The sequence below is a fragment of the Nicotiana tomentosiformis genome, chromosome 11 (assembly GCF_000390325.3).
Source record: "Nicotiana tomentosiformis chromosome 11, ASM39032v3, whole genome shotgun sequence".
NCBI lineage: Eukaryota > Viridiplantae > Streptophyta > Magnoliopsida > Solanales > Solanaceae > Nicotiana > Nicotiana tomentosiformis.
In genome coordinates, this window is record NC_090822.1 from 39,313,307 (window position 1) to 39,332,516 (window position 19,210).

At 36.9% G+C, this 19,210-nt stretch overlaps 1 protein-coding gene across 5 annotated transcripts in view; it reads right to left on the reverse strand.

Moving 5' to 3' along the window:
* The window catches only part of LOC104106827 (DNA ligase 4), a 39,660-nt gene extending 25,387 nt beyond the window's left edge, over window positions 1-14,273 (reverse strand). For 3 of the 5 annotated variants that reach the window (XM_009615461.4, XM_033658806.2, XM_009615460.4), the window contains exons 1-11: window positions 13,804-14,272; window positions 11,492-11,583; window positions 6,140-6,225; window positions 5,910-6,046; window positions 2,806-2,880; window positions 2,576-2,667; window positions 1,569-1,640; window positions 802-881; window positions 606-643; window positions 516-522; window positions 216-371 (exon numbers count right to left, since the gene is read on the reverse strand). In XM_009615461.4, coding sequence (XP_009613756.1) covers window positions 216-371; window positions 516-522; window positions 606-643; window positions 802-881; window positions 1,569-1,640; window positions 2,576-2,667; window positions 2,806-2,880; window positions 5,910-6,046; window positions 6,140-6,225; window positions 11,492-11,583; window positions 13,804-14,178 — 1,210 coding nt within the window. In that variant the 5' untranslated portion in view covers window positions 14,179-14,272. Of the gene's footprint in view, window positions 1-215; window positions 372-515; window positions 523-605; window positions 644-801; window positions 882-1,568; window positions 1,641-2,575; window positions 2,668-2,805; window positions 2,881-5,909; window positions 6,047-6,139; window positions 6,226-11,491; window positions 11,584-13,803 lie in introns of all 5 variants that reach the window. The other 2 variants (XM_009615463.4, XM_009615464.4) reach the window with 1 other exon arrangement.
* Window positions 14,274-19,210: the final 4,937 nt, after the last annotated feature.

Sequence of the window (19,210 nt, forward strand, 5' to 3'; positions counted from 1 at the left end):
CATGGTGGATGCTCACATATTCCCCGGCTGGGATGAGGACAAATGGAGAAGCTTTGGTTCTTGGCACGAGCATCTCATTGAAACAAAACCACATACAGATCTTAATATCACCAGAAACTTCAGGAGATTGAAACAACCATTATTGTTGAATAGAATGTGAAGCATGCAAAAAAAGACTATAACTAACAACCTATTGAATCGAAGAGCACCATTACCAGAAGGACGATGAGCATTAAGACCGCCATTAGGGACTAAAATTTCTAAACGGCCTTTTATGGGCTTCACAACTTCCTGGAGAATCTCCTGACGTTCCTTCAAGCTTCGGTGAATAACACTGGTATCCCCAACATAAAGAATGTCGAATGCAATGTCTATTGACATTTAATGTTAAGGAGATAGAAGTCAACCAACTGTATGGAACTCTAAAGACAAGAATCGCTGACATCAACACACTCACTCATCTCCTGTTGAGAACACTGCCAAACTTGAACACAGTTGTCGAGAGAAAAGGATACAGCACAACTGCATCACAACCAAAACATAAGTCATTATGCTAAGTTTTTATAGGAATGAATCAATAACATAGTAATGTTCTCGTGACAAACCTGCCTATCACTATCAAGACCCTCTCTTGCAGCCTTTGCTATGACAAAGGTAAGAAATTCACAATGAGAAGTCAGGCAATTAATTACGCAAAGATAGGTTCACAATGGATTAGCAGATCATCAGCAAAAATGGAAAATGCATCTGTAGACAAAACAAATAGATTTCAAATAAATGTCAATCAAAGATCATAAGTACCTATTTCTTGATTGGAACCAAACTCTGCAAAGCGGTTCATTGATGCATCCCAAACCAGCATCTCACCATCAAGTATGCACCTGATCAAAAGAAAAGAGGCAAGGCGAACCATAGTTGCAAAAAGGTAAGTGCCCTTCATTCCAAGCAAGATAAAGGCAATAGATATAGCTATCCAAGCTCTGCCCAGTTCAGAAAATAACAATGCATATTCTTTTAATTTCAGAAAATAACAAGTTATTAGAGATACTTGATGCCATCTATAAAAGATAAACCAAAAATTTCACTTCATGTCACACCAGATATTAGGGATGTACAGCGTCCAAAAGCTAAAAGAAAGACTTCTATCACCATGCTGCTCATGGCTGTTCGGAGCTCCTCCACAAAGTAAGTTAATTCTTCTTCTCTTCTGAAACAGAACTTACGCTACATTATCAATCTGGGCCAATCGCCAAAATTTCTCATTCTACAACCTTGCATCCCATCCCAAATTGACCACTAGAGAGAGAGAGACCGACAGGGAAATGAGAGACATGACGTGATCATAAAACCAAGCCCCACAACATTTTCGCAGTCAAGAGTTGAAACCAAGTTCATAAACGGACAAACAAAGTATATATGAGTCTAGGGTACGATTGATAGGCATGTGGTGGATTTGGTAGCAAATCTAGACATGGAACAACAATAAACAAATCACAGGGTGACATTGAAAAACAATGGGTAAAGAGAGAAGAACGGAAGTTTTGCGATTGAGATATCTGTTCGCTTACTTGTCAACAAGAATATTCTGTGTAATAACATCTAACATTCCATGAGCATACTCTTGATGATCAAGAAAGTTTCTGCATGAAAATTGAGTAAATAATCACGCTCAGAAAAGCAATATAAGTCTATAATAATTCATTATGAGAACCATAGCGTATGCATATCAAGATTTACTCGGAAAGTACAAAAATTAAAATTCAGTAGGACACAACAATAAAAATTCATTTACTCATTGTAAAATTTTCTTCTGGCGCCTAGTTTTGCGCCATCCATTGAATTTGTACCCACTTTTTAAAAAAGTTTAACTGATACCCAATTTTTGGATAACTTCAGATACATACACTTTTCTCTTCTTCTTTACTGTTGTTTTCTTCTTCTTTGTGCTTAGAGTTTCTTCTTCTTCTTCTTCTTAGTTGCAAAATGGGTTTGTTAAATTTGTTGTTGTTTTGACAATTTGATATTTGACATTTGTCTTTATGATATTTAAAAGTTATGTTTCAAATTTGAGCTCATTTGGAGTAAATTTGGGCATTGAATCGTGTATTGGATGGTTGAAATTCGAAGAACAAGTTTATGTTTCAGAACTTAAGATTCGAAATCTGAAGTTGTATTCAATAGATTGAACCACTTAAGATTTGAATTTCTGAATTTGCATTTGAAAGATAGAAAGAACTTCATATTTGATTTGTGAAGTTGCATTGAAGAAATTGAACTACTTTACATTCGAATTTCTGAAGTAGCATTTGAAAGATAGAAGAACTTCAGATTTGATTTCTGAAGTTGCATTGAAGAGATTGAACTACTTCAGATCCGAGCGGGTACACTTTGCAAAATTTTGTGCAATACGGGTATAACTTCAATGGTGGCCCCAAAAGTGGGTATATATGAAAATGCCCCTTACTCATTTAGATAAATTGAGCAAATATCTGTGACCCAAAATAGCAAGGATTAAATAATGCCAAGGAAATGCAACAAAAGGAAGGAATTAGATATAAAGCTATGAAAATGGTACCTTGAGAAGAAGTTTAGGTCAGAATTATTTTTATGAATCTGGATACGATCCCCGTCAAATTTGCACTCAACAACTACTTCCTTCCCATGAAGCTGTTGACATATTAACTACTTTAGATGAGACAAAGTTAATTAATAGTAAATCTACCATCGCTAGAAAGACTTGGTGTGTGAAAGGGAGGGGGGAGCGGGGGGATAAACAAGGAGATAAAATAGCAAATCTGAGAAAACCTTTTTCCACGCAGCAGATGCATTACTGACCCTAAGAGCCAGCTGAGGGCGGACCGCTTTTCCAACTTCAATGTCCTGAGAAAAACAACACCAGGTGCAATCACTCAGCTGGACATGTATAAGAATGCAAAACTAGAGACGGGAGAACTTAAATGATATTAACATCATGATGTTATCAATGACATACCACCTCAAAAACTAAAAGGATCATACTAACTGTTGTAATTTTGCCACGAGCTGCGGAATAAGTTCCTTGCACGGAAAGACCTTTTCAACACTGTTTCTTGATATGAAATATGTTTGTATATGCTTGTCACATTCAAACTCCGCTTACGGGAGCTTCGCATAGTCAGTCCCAAGTTCGAACAAAGGAGGATGGTTGTATATATATATATATATATATATATATATATATATATATATATATAATTTTAATTAAGTAAAGAATATAACTTGCACAAGTTATGACGGCTAACATAAAAATTAAATATTGTCATTGTGGGTTTGAAGCATAGTTGATTGATTGAGAAATTATTTTCATTTTCGACTTGAACAATGATACAAATGTCACAATTATTTCTATGTCACTTTGTTTACAGCAATAAAATACTAATTCTCTACTTTGGCACTCTTTTACTGCCTTCTCTACAACTCTGTCCTGCATATGATACAAATTCTTTACCTTCCCACTCCTTTCCTGTTGCACACTGTAAGATTTTCGCTCTTAGTTGTGCAAAGAGGTGTTTGACATGTTGAGAAGGTGTAGAACACTGAAATCTTGTGAAAGGTGATAAGGATGTCTGACAAAGGGTAGAGGTAGTTTAGAGTGGTTTTGAAAGAGTGATCGGGGAAATGCGAAACATAGCATAACTTCAGGGATGCACAACTATTGATATAACAGGAATTTGACTATAGTTTCTGAAGCAAAATTGTAGAACTTGGAGTCTAGTTTACAATGCATCAAATGGTTCGTAATATTTGGATGTTCCTACAAAAAGTTTTGGGCATTTTACTGAAAGCCGTCTATCCGGGCAATCATGTGCATGCATCGGAGGCCTGTCCGGGCTGCACGTGATAGCAGAAAAATGACAATTCTGCTTTCATTGTTTCTTATGTGTGGGTGAAAAAATGGGCTCTCTTACAAGCACTTCCCAATATCTTCAGCCTATAAAAGGACCGAAATTGAGACTTTTCTCATTTCTTTCATCTCCAAAAGGTAGGACACGACCTTGAGAGGGGATACCTTACCCTTCTCATTACTGTAACTGCACAAGTTACTTCACTGTGAGAAAATAACCCTTATCTGGATTTCTACACTCAGGAATTTCCTAGCAGGATTGATGTTGAAGATTGCTTAGGAGTTAGCCAACCCTAAATTGCCTACAATTATTATTATTTAAGGAACATCACATATTTTCACTGGGTTGCTAATGGTTCTATTGACTATAAATGCATAAGTTACTTGAGACTGAGAAAACTATTTTTTCCTGAAATTTTTTCTTCTACTAAATTTATGTACCGGTGATTTAAGCGAAACAAATTGCCTCATCAGTCGTACTTTGTTGCAACTTCTTTACTTTGCTATAGTCTCAGACAAACATGGTTGATTGAAAAAAACTAATTAGTGGATCCATTCATGATTCAACTCAGTAGACTATGCAGAGCTGCCATCCCTTCAGCTTCAAAAAGAAAGAACAACCCATAGTCGAACTCCATTGCACTTTCCATTAACCACTTATGTAAGAACATCTCATAAAAATAATACCTACTTCTAATAACTTCAACATATGCAATACAAGAGATTTCATATACACAATCTCATATAACAATAATAACTTAATGACATACGTATTCTATATAGTATTGTGTCCTAGACATACCGTGTACACTTAGTTTTAGTTCCTTTTTTCCCTCATAAATTGTATCATGTTTGAAATGATGTTGTCATCATATCCTTTTTATTTATAAATCAAAGAAGTGTCACGACCATGTCAATACTACTTAGGGTACATCGCACATGTAATTGCAAGTTTAAAACAACCGGATGACTTATAATGCAACAATTTGGGCACTAATTTATGGTCAACGCAGCAAGTTTCTTTGCCCATTTGAAAGAGCTAACTCATTCCCAAATTGCTCTGTTTTAAGGCATGAATAAACTCAATATACTAAAGAATGGTAAATGCATAGCCTAAACAATCTACATCACTAGGTAAAGGAACACACTTGAAAACGTCAATCACGACTGCAAATTCTTTAATTTTAAACATTGAACAAAGTACAAAGATACTCCCTCTGTTTCAATTTATGTGACGTAGTTTGACTAGGCACGGAGTTTAAGAAGAAAAAAGAAGATTGTTAAAACTTGTGTACTTACAAGTTTGAAGGGTAAAAGCTTTGTGGGGCCATAGCATCTATGTGGCTATAAAAGCTTTTCATTATGGTAAAATAGGTTAAATGAAAAGTTTAAAGTTAAATTGTTTCCAAGTATAGAAATATGTCATTCTTTTCGGAAAGAAATAATAAGGAAAGTGTGTCACATAAATTGAAATGGAGGCATATAAAAATCACCTACTTCAGAATTCAAAGTCCTTCAACCAAGAGTAAAGTTGCTGATGAAATCTAAATCTAAATATGTAGCATAGGAAAATCAATTAATCACTGCTTCAGCCATTGCTTCCAACACTTCACAAAACTTGTCATCTTATCCTTTCTTCCCAAAACGCCCAATCATTTATCAGTGACTTTCTAAATCAAGCTTTGATAAAAGAGTAGATTGCTCAACCACGGAAGGCAATGAGAGACGAATTTAGTAGGACCTGACCATTAACATAAGCACTCTAGTTGAGGAAATAACACATTTGCTCATCTCTAGGACAAGAAGTGACTTTAGGATCTTTACCAACTGCAAGCGGTGAACAAATATCTACCAAACTATAGGTCAGGAATATACACTTAGTCACTAAAGTGAAAAAAAAAAAAAAAGAAATTTTACAGTTAAATTTATCTTTTAAAAAAATCTGGCGGAATAACATATCCAACAAAAGTACTGAGTCAGGAAAAGAAGTATGTCATAAGGTTCAATATGAGAACTTGAAGCAAACCTGGCGTTTATGCCGTTGACTTCTGTCCCTTAACTTTTCACAAACTAGTTTTAAATCGCATGTGACATTGAATAAGTCCTCTGCATCAGGATGGAATTCATGGAAGATGCTCTTTTCACTAATTCCCAACTTAAGATCTGAAAGATGAAGACGTAAGTCAATGGAAAATTGGCATCATTGGGCGTGAAAGGAGATCCTACAGTTTAAGCATTGACAAAAAATCACCACACCTTTCAGAATTATCATTATAATCCATTTCATTTCTTGCGCATTTGTTTTCCTGATGAGATCAGACAGAATTGAAGTCTTCTCTGCTCTGTTAAAACAATAGAAATACACCTTCATGAAGCATAATATAACAAGCTAAGTGAATAGTGAATACTGGAGCAACAAAGTATCTGATCAAGTTCTTTCCAAAATAAACTCCAAAGAAGCAACCAAAGTCTATAACTTAAGTATGCATTTCACAGGCTTCCTGCAGGAGATCTAGCTTTTAAAGTTAACAATGCAACAGATCTAGGGGTTGTTTGGTTGGAAAACAAATTATCCCGGGATTAATAATGAGGGGATTATTTAGTGGATATACTTTTATTGGTAGATGTTTGGTTCATTGGACTAAAAATGAGATATACGGGGTATAAATAAAACTTGTGTTAGGTTTAAACTAGAGAGATTGGGATAAACTTTTATTTTCTATTTTAACCTTGCCTTTCTTAAAATTAATTTGGAAAAAAACTTTGGAGAAGGGCAAATGTGCCATTTTATTCTCTTATCCCAGGATTAATGATCCCCGGACTGTTAACCCACCCACCCTCAATGTGGGATAAAAATAATGCCACAATTTTGGTATAACTAATCCCGAGATTGTTAACCCTGGAATTGAAAATCCTACCAAACGTGGGATAACTAATCCCGAATTTAATCCCGGAACAATAATCTCTTATCACTCAAACCAAATGACCCCCTAAGGTTTAACAATACAACAAGTCTAAGTTTACCTATCAAAAACAAGAATACAACATGTCTAAGTTTTTGATATGCCGGAGCATGATGCCTTTACAAAATCTGCTTCTTCCTCATTTGTTCATAAAAGGATAAGATGCATCAACAATTTGGTAATATGCATTCCTATAACTAAAATATTGGTATAAAAAAGCAATCGCTTTGACAATATTAGAAACTTGAAAGCTAGAGATAAAAATGAATTTCAACTCTTCATCTCTATGTCTACAATTTTTGCATTTCTACTTCAGATCACAAGACCGAGTTTCACGCTCTTCCATACAACAAGTTGGCCTATGCAGTTGACAAGATCAGCCTGTTTGAGAACTGGCTATTATTGAAAAAGAATGTTGATCAATAATTCAACCGATGTGCCATGATTGATGGTAAAGACTATTGGTCAATATGGATGAATCTAAGACAAGTCTCAAAGCATGGCAATTTTGCTTTGGCGGAGCTTGCCATGCCACATGACAAATAAATTGAAAAGACACAAAATATTAGAAGATTAAAAAACATGAACGTTAAATAATTCAAAATGTCAAAGTAAATGCATAACCACCGAACTAAACCAAAAAAAACAAAAAACAAGAGTTGGCATCGAGGCTTAATTGTAGTTACATTAGGTTTGCTGCTTGACAGGGGTCGTTTTTTCTAGTTATTCACTTTTATGTTTGTGTAGAGATAAGTGTGATATTTAGAGAAACCCTAATTTCCATTTTTTCCCCTTTTTGATTGACTATGTGGAAGACAAGTTGAGGGAATCGAGGCTGAGATGGTTCGGACATGTGAAGAGGAGAGACACCGATGCCCCGGTGAGAAGATGTGAGAAGTTGAACATGGCGGATCAGAGAAGAGGTAGAGGGAGGCCTGGGAAGTACTGGGGAGAGGTGATTAGGCAGGACATGGCACTACTTCAGCTTACCGAGGACATGACCCTCGATAGGAAGGTGTGGAGGTCGAGAATTAGGGTTATGGGTTGACAGGTAGTCGAGAGTCTCTTCTAGTCGTACTAGTAGTATTAGTACTAGCCTTGTATTCTCCTATTCCGAGTTCCTTGTTGTTAGACGATGTGGCATTATTGCTGGTAGTTTTTGCACTTCTCTTATAGCTTCATATTCCTAAATCTTTGCTATTACATGTTGTGCTATTTGTTTTCGTTATCTTATTTCCTTGCCATTGTTATTGTTTGTTTATTGTGTCCTTTTCATTGTTCTTGAGCCGAGGATCTATTGGAAACAGTCTCTTTTCCTTCATAAGGTAGGGGTAACGTCTGCGTACACATTACCCTCCCCAGACCCCATGTATGGGATTTCACTGGGTTTGTTGTTGTTGTTGTTGTCCCCTTTTTGATTGAGAGAAACCTTAATTTCCTTAAAAGATAATCTAGTATCGAAATGAAATGGACCTAAAGTCCTAAACACAGTAGATTGGATCAAAGGATTAATATAACTATACAATTGACCACAACTAGTTTGGAATTGAGGCCGTCTAAAGTAGTTGCATGATTCTCAAGTTTAAGCAATTTAAGAGACCATTGATATGGAGTAGACTTAACACCACTGATTAGCTACAAGCAACAATTGGATGACTTACAAGTCTCTTAACCAAGACCTATTGTGCTTTAATTTCATCAGTGAGCAATATGTATCATCTTAGTGTTTAACCTTCAGTTTGACTACAAGTTAATTTTTATTCTTAAAATTATCAAATTAGTCAAAAACTAAACAGCATCACTGACTGCACTATCCTTACCTTCAGTTTACACACAAATCAGACCTTCTATTAGTCTAAAGCAAGCTAATTTAAGTCCTCTAATCGATAATTACCAAATTAAACAAAACCTTTACATCCCACTGAGTGCAACCTGCATGCAATCCATTTCTGCGCTACACTTGTTCCCGAAAACTCCCTCCCACAAAACCCTACCCCTGAAACCATACCAAACCCTCCAAAATCACTATAGCCACAAGTCCAATGTATAGTACAAGTACATGATAGTCAAGATATGCAGCTGTGGATTTCCTAACTTCCATGCTTCAAGAATTGTCTGTCTCGTAATCTCTCTTTGCTGACTTATAAAAAAGATGCTACTCCCTCTATTCCAGTTTGTGTCGCTATTTCCTTATTAGTCCATTCCAAGAAAAATGACATATTTCTATATTTGAAAACATTCCAAGAAAAATGACATATTTCTATATTTGAAACAATTTAACCTTAAACTTTCCAGTTTATCTTTACTAAGAAGTTTTTATAGCCACACAAATGTTATGGCATGTATAGCATCACAAGTTTCAAAAATCTTATAGCTACACAAATGTTATAGCATGTTTTAAAACCACATGTTTCAAAAGTCTTCTTTCTTTCTTAAACTCTGTGGCGAGTCAAACTATATACCTTACATAAATAACAATGGCAGGAATATTTTTCTTTGTTACTACTTAACTTGCAGCTTCTTGCCTTTTTATTTCTTTTCATACCGGTTTTTTTTTTTTTGAAAAAGGTAAAAGTATTTCTTCTCATATACGTAAAATGAAGTTTTATTGGTAAATCTGCCAGGGAGGAAGTTCCTCTACAATATATACAAAAATCTATGATAACCAAACCTACCAAACCCCAGCATATCTTATCTTGCACTGTTACTCAAAAACACATGCTGTAATTCACGTATAAGATGTTGCAACAACCTATATGTCAAGTAACAGAGAGCGGTTTCAGGAAAGTTGTGTTTTACCTCTTTAAGTTTAAAGATAATTTGCGAAAAATTCTCGATCTTCAGCACTTGCCAGTTATGATAAAACAAAAATCATAAGAGTAAAATAATAATAATAAAACTGAAAATAAGAAATACATGACTGCTGGCTTTTAGCGGTCTATAGATCACTCTCTCATTAAAAGTGCGTGTAGTTTTCAGAAACTTTAGCCTAGCAACTTCTTGTGCGAAGAACTATCCTGAAAATCTTGTTCTGAAATTTGAATCCTGAGGACTGTCCCCATTTTAAAATTATGGCCTGGGACTTGTTTACCCCCCCCCCCCCCCCACAAACAACTTGGTGCTAAGTGGGAATGTAAAATCCCACCAAAGCAACCTCAATATTTTATTAGAGTCCCTTTACTTCTGGGACAGAGATTGCTCTTACCGTTCTTTTTCTTTTGTCACTCCATTTTACCCAGTTCTATATTGACTTATCATCTAAAGAAAAACAAGACCATACCCCAGTCCCACCTTGAGTCCAATGAGCCAAACCTAAGATAAGATATCCAACAACTTTACCGACAAGAAAAAAAGATAAATATCCAACAATTCCTTCACCGAGAATATAATCAGCCCATTAGTATAGTATCTCGCTACTATTTATCAACAAAAAAAGCATAGTATCTCACTACTAAAAATAGTAAAATACTACCTAATTGCCATCTGTCAACTAAAAGATCCTAAAGTTTACTCTGATTTTGCTGCACAACATAATAGAATAGAAACAAAATGAGAAGTGAAAACAGAAGCAATGGTATTATGCAATCCATTTATCACTATACTATATATTAAGGTTAATATTCAGATTTAAAAGTATCATTTTCTTTTGCTTTCGTACACCAAAAGGCTAGCGGGACATCCAAATCCAATTAAAGGAAAACAAGAAGAATATGGACACTTGCAACAATAACATGGGTGAGATGTAACCAGATGGTACTACAAAGAAATAGCAACTTGTAAGATAAATACAACAACAACAACATACCCAGTATAATCCCACAAGTGGGGTCTGGGGAGGGTAGTGTGTACGCAGACCTTACCCCTACCTGGAGAGGTAGAGAGACTATTTCCGATAGACCCTCGGCTCAAGAAATAGGGGGAGAAAGAAAGACGAGGGAGACAAAAGACGATAAGGAAAAAGAGGAGAAAAAGTAGCATCAGATAGTAACAATCAGGGAGCAACAATTTCCAGTAAAGGGGGAAAGAGTAGCATCAAATTGTAACAATCAGAGAGCAAAAATTTCCGGTAGCAATTTTCAAAGACAATGAAAGATAAATACAACAAGCAGTACAGCAAAAGCAGAATGTTATCAGAGCAATATCTACAGCTCCTCCTCCCATTTTCCCCTCCCCCGACAAAAGAAATTGACATAAGAACGCATAATTTACATTAAGAGACCTTAAAATTGGGTTGCAAAAGATAAGGACATAATATAGACATCCCTTCTAAGTTCTAACTTCTAATAACACCTCAGTTATCTTCTTATCACTATGACAACCGTGGTCAAATCCAAGTAGTAGATCAATTCTTTTTTTTTAAGGACATACTTAGGTTCATGTTAGGAAGCAAATCCGATAAATTTGAAGAACTTCTACCATAGCTCAACTAGGATTAGACATAACTACCTATTTTGAGGCCAAAGATTCATACTAAAACTGCTAGTTAAAACCATACATTCCTCAGGGAAGAATATATTTGATGTAAAGACAGCTTCTTAATGTATAACTACAGAAATCAGGAGGACAAAGATATACAGAAACTGGTAGTCTATAACTATGGAAATCACAATGATAAAGATATAAACAAATATGGAAACTTCATCACCTGTTTTCACTGGACGCCAAGTGATCAAGGAATTCATTTAGTTCCTTAATTGTTAGCCCAGCAGAGGCCATTCCCTGTCTGCGCTGGAGGACCTATTCACAAGTGGCATTTTAATGTAGCTACTTATCCATATATATGTTACAACTTTTAGTATTCTGAAGAAGAAAAAGTAAACCAAGAACATTTGCAACATAACGATCTGAGGGGAAAAAATAATAAAGTTGTATTATCACCATAGTGATAATGTAATAACAAGTGCAACAATAATTTCGATAAAAAAAATAACAATAACAACACGGTTGCTAATGGATCTTACAAAAAGAAGTCGTAATAACAATAAAAAAACTCATGAAAATGTAAGTGCTTATAATGTGTTAATTAGTGTCTGTTTCCTGTTATTGTTCTTGAGTATTACTAGGATGCTTCAGAAGTCATTTAGGCCTCATTTGTTTGCACTTAATCATTCAGTCATTAAGTGTTTGTTTTTTAGGTCGAAATTTTAATCATTCGGATCTCAATCATTAAGTGCATATGTTTTTTCCTCTTGCAACTACTTAGTGCATCTAAATAAATTTTAATGATTAACACCTATAACAAAGTCTTAATATTATTAAGATGCTATTGGTTCGAAGTTTTGCAAATAAGGCATTTCACCACTATTCTATCCATTTACACCGCTACTCACCGCTATTGTCGCCCATCACTATCAACTACCACCACCAATCTCAACCATAATCACTACCCCCACCAATCGCCACCGTTTATAATCATCACAACCAACCATCAATATCACAACCACCATCAATCACCGCTATTATTCGTCACCAATTATCTATCACCATCATCTACCATAATTATCAATTGCCCTCACCAACTACCACCACCAACCACTACTGTCAGCTACCATCACCACTAGCTACTACTCATAACCACCATCGCCACTGACCACCATATAAATTTTAATTTTTGTAATATTTAGTTGATATATAATTAGATTAATTAGAATTTTATTTGAATTTTACATTTATTAATTTTCAAGAAAGACAAACTTCAGACATTCAGATGCAGTCTTAATTGTTTAATATTCAGACTTTAATATAACATCTTAATATTCAAATTTGTATTTAGATTCAGACGTCTAAATAATAATAAACATCTAAATATTCAAATGTGTATTCAGATTCAATTGTCTTAATCTTAATAAAAATAATGGGGTCTTAGTTCCTTATTTGCTAGCCCGGCAGAGGTCATTCCATGTTTGCGCTTGAGGGCCTATTCACAAGTGGCAATTATAAATGTTACTTCCTCTGTTCCAGTTTATATGAACCTATTTCCTTTTGGTCCGTTCCAAAAAAAATGATCCATTTCTAAATTTGGAAACAATTTAACTTAAAATTCCAATTCTACCCATAATGAGAAACTTTTATAACCACACAAATACTCTAGCATGTTTAACACCACAAGTTTCAAAAGAATTATAGCCATACAAATATTCTGACTTGTTTAGGACCACAAATTCCAAAAGTCTTCATTTTTTTCTTAAACTACGTTCCCAGTCAAACAGGTTTACATAAATTGTAACGGAGGGAGTAGTTATCTATGCGTATATTACATCTTTCAGTTTTCTTAAGAAGAGAAAAGGTTAACCAGAAACATCAACAACATGACAAACTCAGGGGAAAACATAATAATGTTGTATTATCACTGCAGTAATAATGTTATGACTACAATAATAAACAAAAACAATAACAACACAGCTATCAAACATATTAGACCTCTGATGTGAGCCCTCAGTATCAACTACCACCTCCCGTCCAGAAGGTCAGGTTCTCATTCAACACTAGATCATTTTAAGGATATAAATGGTTATGGAAAATAATGGTCTAGCTATAAAGGAGCTGATTTGTTGGGAAAATTTAGCTCCAAAAATAAACAATTTGGGAAGATTGGAGCTACATCAAACAGCAGTTCCTTGAGTTTCAAGACCAGCAAAGATCTTAAGGACAAGGTCAATCTCTAACAAGAAGGGAATGTGATGACTGAACTAGCAGCAAAAATAAATGCAGAGAAATAAAAACAGGGAAAATCTGTTATGTTTATAGGAATATAAGAGTCAAGTGTGTGAGGCTGAGTGACCAAGGTAGTTTTGGGTCACGTGCAATGAATGAAAGGACAGCTTTGATCATTTTACACTCGAGTACTTAAAGAGTAAAACCTTTTCTAGCGCTACTACAAAATTAGTGCAAGCCTGCATTTAAAACCATCAAGAATCAATCTGTAAGTTTACCTCCAAATAGCGAAGAAGAATTTACCTCGGCGGCGACAAGAGAGAAGTTTCCGGCATTGGAGCCAGTTTTGGGGCCGCCTTTACGCCAGTTGAGGAGACGCCGGGCATCATCGGAGTCACGGGACATGGCAAGGGCATCAATGAGGCACGTGGCAAGCACGTGCTCTTTGAGTCCATAAGAGCCACGCTCTCGGTCGAGACCAGGAAGAATGAGCCGCATAGCAGCGAAATTGTCCTGAGGCTTCCTGCAGAAGGCGTCTAGAAACTTCCGGAACTTGGACCGCTTCTGCGCTGATGATTTGCTCTTCTGTATCCACTGGAATAGGCTAACCATTACGCTGAACTTTATGTCTTCTCCGCCAATACTACTACCACCACCATCTACGGCGGAAGTCGCCATTTTCTTGGGGGGTTTGGGTGCCAATTTCGAACCGTTCGAATTGAAGCGTACTCGAGAAATTTGCTGGGAATTAATTTAGGGAAACGGTCCGAATTTACCTTATACTTTGCTAAATAGTTTACATTTATGCTCCTTATATTTTTCATCTAAATACATCCCTACCTTTAACAAAGTAAACTGTAACACCCAATTGGTCATTTTGATTTTCAGCGTGTCGTTCAGCGTTTTGAGACCTTGAATAGTTTCACTTCATATATTACGACTTGTACGCATTGTCGGAATTGAATTTCGGGAAGTTTGGAGTTGATTCGGATAAAAAATTCTAAATTCGGAAGTTTTAAGTTGGAAGAGTTGACTATGATTTGATTTTGAGTAAACGACCTCGGAATCGAGATTTGAATGTTCCAATAGGTTCGTATGATGATTTCGGACTTGGGCGTATGTTCGGGTTGAGTATCGGGTCACCCGAGAGCATTTCGGCACTTATTATGAAAAGTTGGCATTTTGAAAGTTTTAGAATTTTCTAAGTTTGGTTTGAGGTGTACTTTGGTGTTATCGATGTCCGTTTGGGGTTCCGAGCCTTTGAATAGGTTCGTATCGTGATTTATGACTTGTGCGTAAAGTTTGGCGTTATTCCGGAATGTTTAAGTATGAATCAGACGTGTTCGTCGAAGTTTGAAAGTTTAAAGAAAGATTTTGATCATCGATTCGTAGTTTTGATATTGTTTGGTGTGATTTGAGGCCTCGAGCAGGTTTGTGTCATGTATTGGGACTTGTTGGTGTGATTGGACGGGGTCCCGGGGGCCTCGGGAGTGTTTCGGAGGGTCTACGGGTCTTTTCGCCATGTTGAGTTGTTGTTTTCTAAGGTCTGGTGCGCCCTTCTTCGTGTTCGCAAGGAAAGGGTCGCGTTCACGAAGAGAAAAATGGGAGAAATGGGTATGTTAATCGCGTTCGCGAAGAAGAAATTTCTACTGCACAGGCTGACGTTGGAAGCTTATATCTTGCAATCTATAAGGAATTTGGCTCATTTTCACCTCATTCCTTCCATGGGAGCCGACTTTAGGGCGATTTTGGAGTACCATTTTCATCATCAAACTTTAGGTAAGTGAATTATATACCTCGTGAGTTAAATATATGGTTTATATGTGGATTAAAACATGAATATTTATGGAAATTGTGGGATTTTAAGAGAAAAACCTAGAATTTTGTATTTTTGGATTTTTACTACGAAATTGGACATAGAATTGGGAATAAATCATATATTTGAGTTCGTAGTGTTATGGGTAAAGTTTATCTTCAAACAATTTCGGAATCCGGGCATGTGGGCCCGAGGGTTGACTTTATCGACTTTTTGAGCGGAGTTGGGAATTTGTTTAAATTGATTAATTACGGGTATTAGAGTATATTTTGATTGGTTTGAACATTGTTTGACTAGTTTTGGAATGATGGCCATCGGTTCGAGGTGTTAGAGAGACGTTGGAGCCGGTTATGAAACTCTGGAGCGAGATAAATCTCCTATCTAACATTGTGAGGGGGAAATTACCACGTATGTGTTATATTCTTATGTGCTACATGTTGTGGGAGCTACACACGTACGAGGTGACAAGTGTCCGTGTGTATGCTAGAATTCCTGATTATGTCCGGGTAGATTTAGGTTCACGCCATGCTATAATTATACTATTTGAGTTATCTTTGCTCGTTTAAATTCCTTTATTTCGCGTTATGACTTCAGACTAGACTTGGATAGGGTGATAGACTCGCTATTGTAGAGATGTGATCAGCTACTTGATTTAGCCGCGGAATAATTATGCTCCCTTTACGAATTTCTCCCGCGTTGTGCGTTTTCATCGAAAAGCTTTCTTAAAGTTCATAACTCTCACGTTTATTCGTGAATGGGGTCAAGGACCCGTTAAAGCTTCTTATTCTAATAGGATCAGGTCGTTCACCTCGGCAGTATAATAGATACATCTATGGTTCGTGCCATTCGACCCTCAGCAATGCGCACATTATGGTTGCATCGGGTCATTCGCCTCGACAGGATTATGTATCACACTCTCATGAGAGCGGGCCGTTTGCCTCGGCAATATAATAGATGTATCTATGGTTCATGTCGTTTGAGCCTCGGCAATGCACACATTATAATGGGATTGGACAGTACGCCTCGGCATTCCTATAAAATACTCTTATGGAATCGTGCGTAATATTTGACAAAAAGCCAGTGTATCTGTAAGTTTTCCTGATTAGAACTATGACGGACTATCTGGTGAGGTCCATTATATACATATACTCCGCTTGAAGAGGTAACTGCTAAATGAGAGCTTGAGTTTATTGTTGAGAGGAAGATTGTACCACGTATTTATACTTGTTTGTTTCGTTTGTTTACTCTGCCTCACATTTGTTTACTTCCTACTGTATTTGATTTATTGGACCACTAGTAGGTGTCGATGTCGACCCCTCGTCACTACTTCTTCGGGGTTAGGCTAGATACTTACTGGGTACGCGTTGATTTACGTACTCATGCTACACTTGCTGCATTTATTGTGCAGGTACATATATATCTGGTGGTCTTATGGGCGCGAAGACGCAGCTATTTTGGGGATTTTACGGTGAGCTGCATTCTATATTACGATCCGCATCATACAGAGTCTCCATCAGCGTTATTTATATTCTCCTGTCTAACTTGTATTCCAGACAAATATTGTATTTTATTATATTTCCTAGTTGATACTCATGCACTTGTGACACCGGATTTTGATGGTTCCTACTGGATGTTTAGTATGGTAGTTCACGTAATCATTATCATTTCACCCTGAAAATTTTCATTTTATACTATTTAATTAATGAGAATTATGATTTCAAGTAATAAAAATGAGTAATTAAGTTGATCAATCATTGTTGGCTTGCCTGACGGCAGCGTTAGGCGCCATCACGACTTATAGTGGATTTTGGGTCGTGACAGCTTGGTATCAGAGCGTTAGGTTCACTTGGGTCTCACGAGTCATGAGAAAGTCTAGTAGAGTCTTGCGGATCGGTACAAAGACGTTTGTACTTATCTTCGAGAGGCTACAAGTCTGTTAGGAGCACTTCCCCTCTTGATTCCTAATCGTGCGACTTGATTCCTTTGAGGCTTATGCTTTTATTTCCTTCCTATTCAATCTTATGCGACATGAATCGCTTGTTATCAATTGGGCATCGAGAAATTGTAGTGGTACTGCAGACGTACGTGCAAGATGTTTTTTTCCTGCGTATTCGGGCAGGCTATCATCGTCGCCTTGCGGAATGGTGTTCTATCATTCAGCTCAGTATCTGTATTTTCTATGGTTTTGAGGCTATGCACAGATTGCTATGATGTTCATGCGTTGTTATCGCACAATATTGGTGTAATGGTAGGGTGCTTATTTATGTGTCGAGGCAGTGAATGACTTGAAAGGAGGATTTCTCAGTGCACGATTTAGAGGTTCAGCATTTAATTCCAGCAAAGGAAAGGCAATCGGACTATGGATGTTCATACTTTGGTTGATGGAGTAACAAGACTTGAGATTTTCGAGCGTGGTAGAATTTTCATTGTGATACGGTGTCGTCGTCCTTGTTTGAACGCATTAAGGTTCGCCGGTGTTATGGACTTCTTTGATTTATCTTCGGGGCAGGGTGTGGTGAAATAGTGTCTAAGAAGCGGTTCTCAGAGATGGCGGTGTGTAGCGGTTTCAGAATCGAATCGGTGTTTCGAATGCCGATGGCTCGAGAGATATGATCTTCGAGGAGGCTTAGAGTTGGTAGCAATTTATTAGTCCAGGTGCTACAGAGATGAATTTTGATTTGATGAAACATTTGGGTAGCGAAGGATGAGGAAGGACATGGTGAGAGGTGTCTCGCAATGGTTGAATTGCTAGCAGAACAAGTATGAAAAGCAAAGGTCGAGGAGTTGCTTAAAGGAGATGGTTTAACCGAAGTGGGAGCGGCATAGTAGCATATGAATTCTGTGGTAGGATAGCCACATGCCTTGAGAAACTTTTAGAGCGATTTGGGAATCGTGGTGGGAAACGACTAGGTCTATCGATTTTATTTGAGATGGAAGCTACTGCACTGAGGAAGCTTGAGTATGGCAAAGAGGAGTTGGCTTGAAATGAAGAGGGATGTGAAAACTTGATAAGTTATAAGTACTTTTGTTTTAAGTTTTGATGATCTAACAAACTTACTGTCAAGAACTAGATAAGGAACCTGTTACATATTCTCAAGACCTTAAGATCAAAAGGTTCTAGCTTGGGATATGGTTCTACTCTTCAGAGTCAAAAGAACAACAGAGGGAACAAATAGCTACCATTTCCCGAGGAAACTGCGCAAGTCAACTGCCCCAGTTGTAAAGTTGTTGCCTGCACACGCTACATTGCAGAAACAGTGCAGCAGTCAACTTTATGGGGAGTGTCTTTTACCTACTTTTCTTACATCATCTTAGTGATGTCACAAATGCATGACTAACATCAAGAAAGGTAAAACAAATCACTTGAACACTTAGAGAATTTACTCAAGCACTCCATCGGTGATTAAGTCTTCAGTGAACAATTCTCAAGTGCATCAAGAACAAAGAACAACACGGCTACGGACCAGTTCCTACATCAAGTGATTGTATGTCCTTAGTTGAGTTGTAACTTTGTTAAAGCTCTCAATTGTAATTCCTACTTAGCTTGTCTAGAAGCATTGCGTAGGAAACCCTTTGTAAATCATAAACCCTTGTGTTTGTGTCTTGGCTAGAGTTAGTCGAGTTGTAAAGTCTTTGTAATAAAGTTATTACAAAGTGGCTTGTAATAGAGTGTTACAAGTTAGTGAGGGATTAAGAGGTTAATTCCTAGATTACATAGGTTGTAATCCGAAAGTTGCTCAGTAGTGAAGTTGAAATCCTACAAGGGTAGGTCATGGTTTTTAATCCCGTTGAGCTGGAAATTTTCCACGTAAAATTCCTCCTGTCATTTACTTACTGCAGTGTGCGTGGTTTCTGTGGGACCTTATAGAGAACCTGGTTCTCTATATAGTTCGG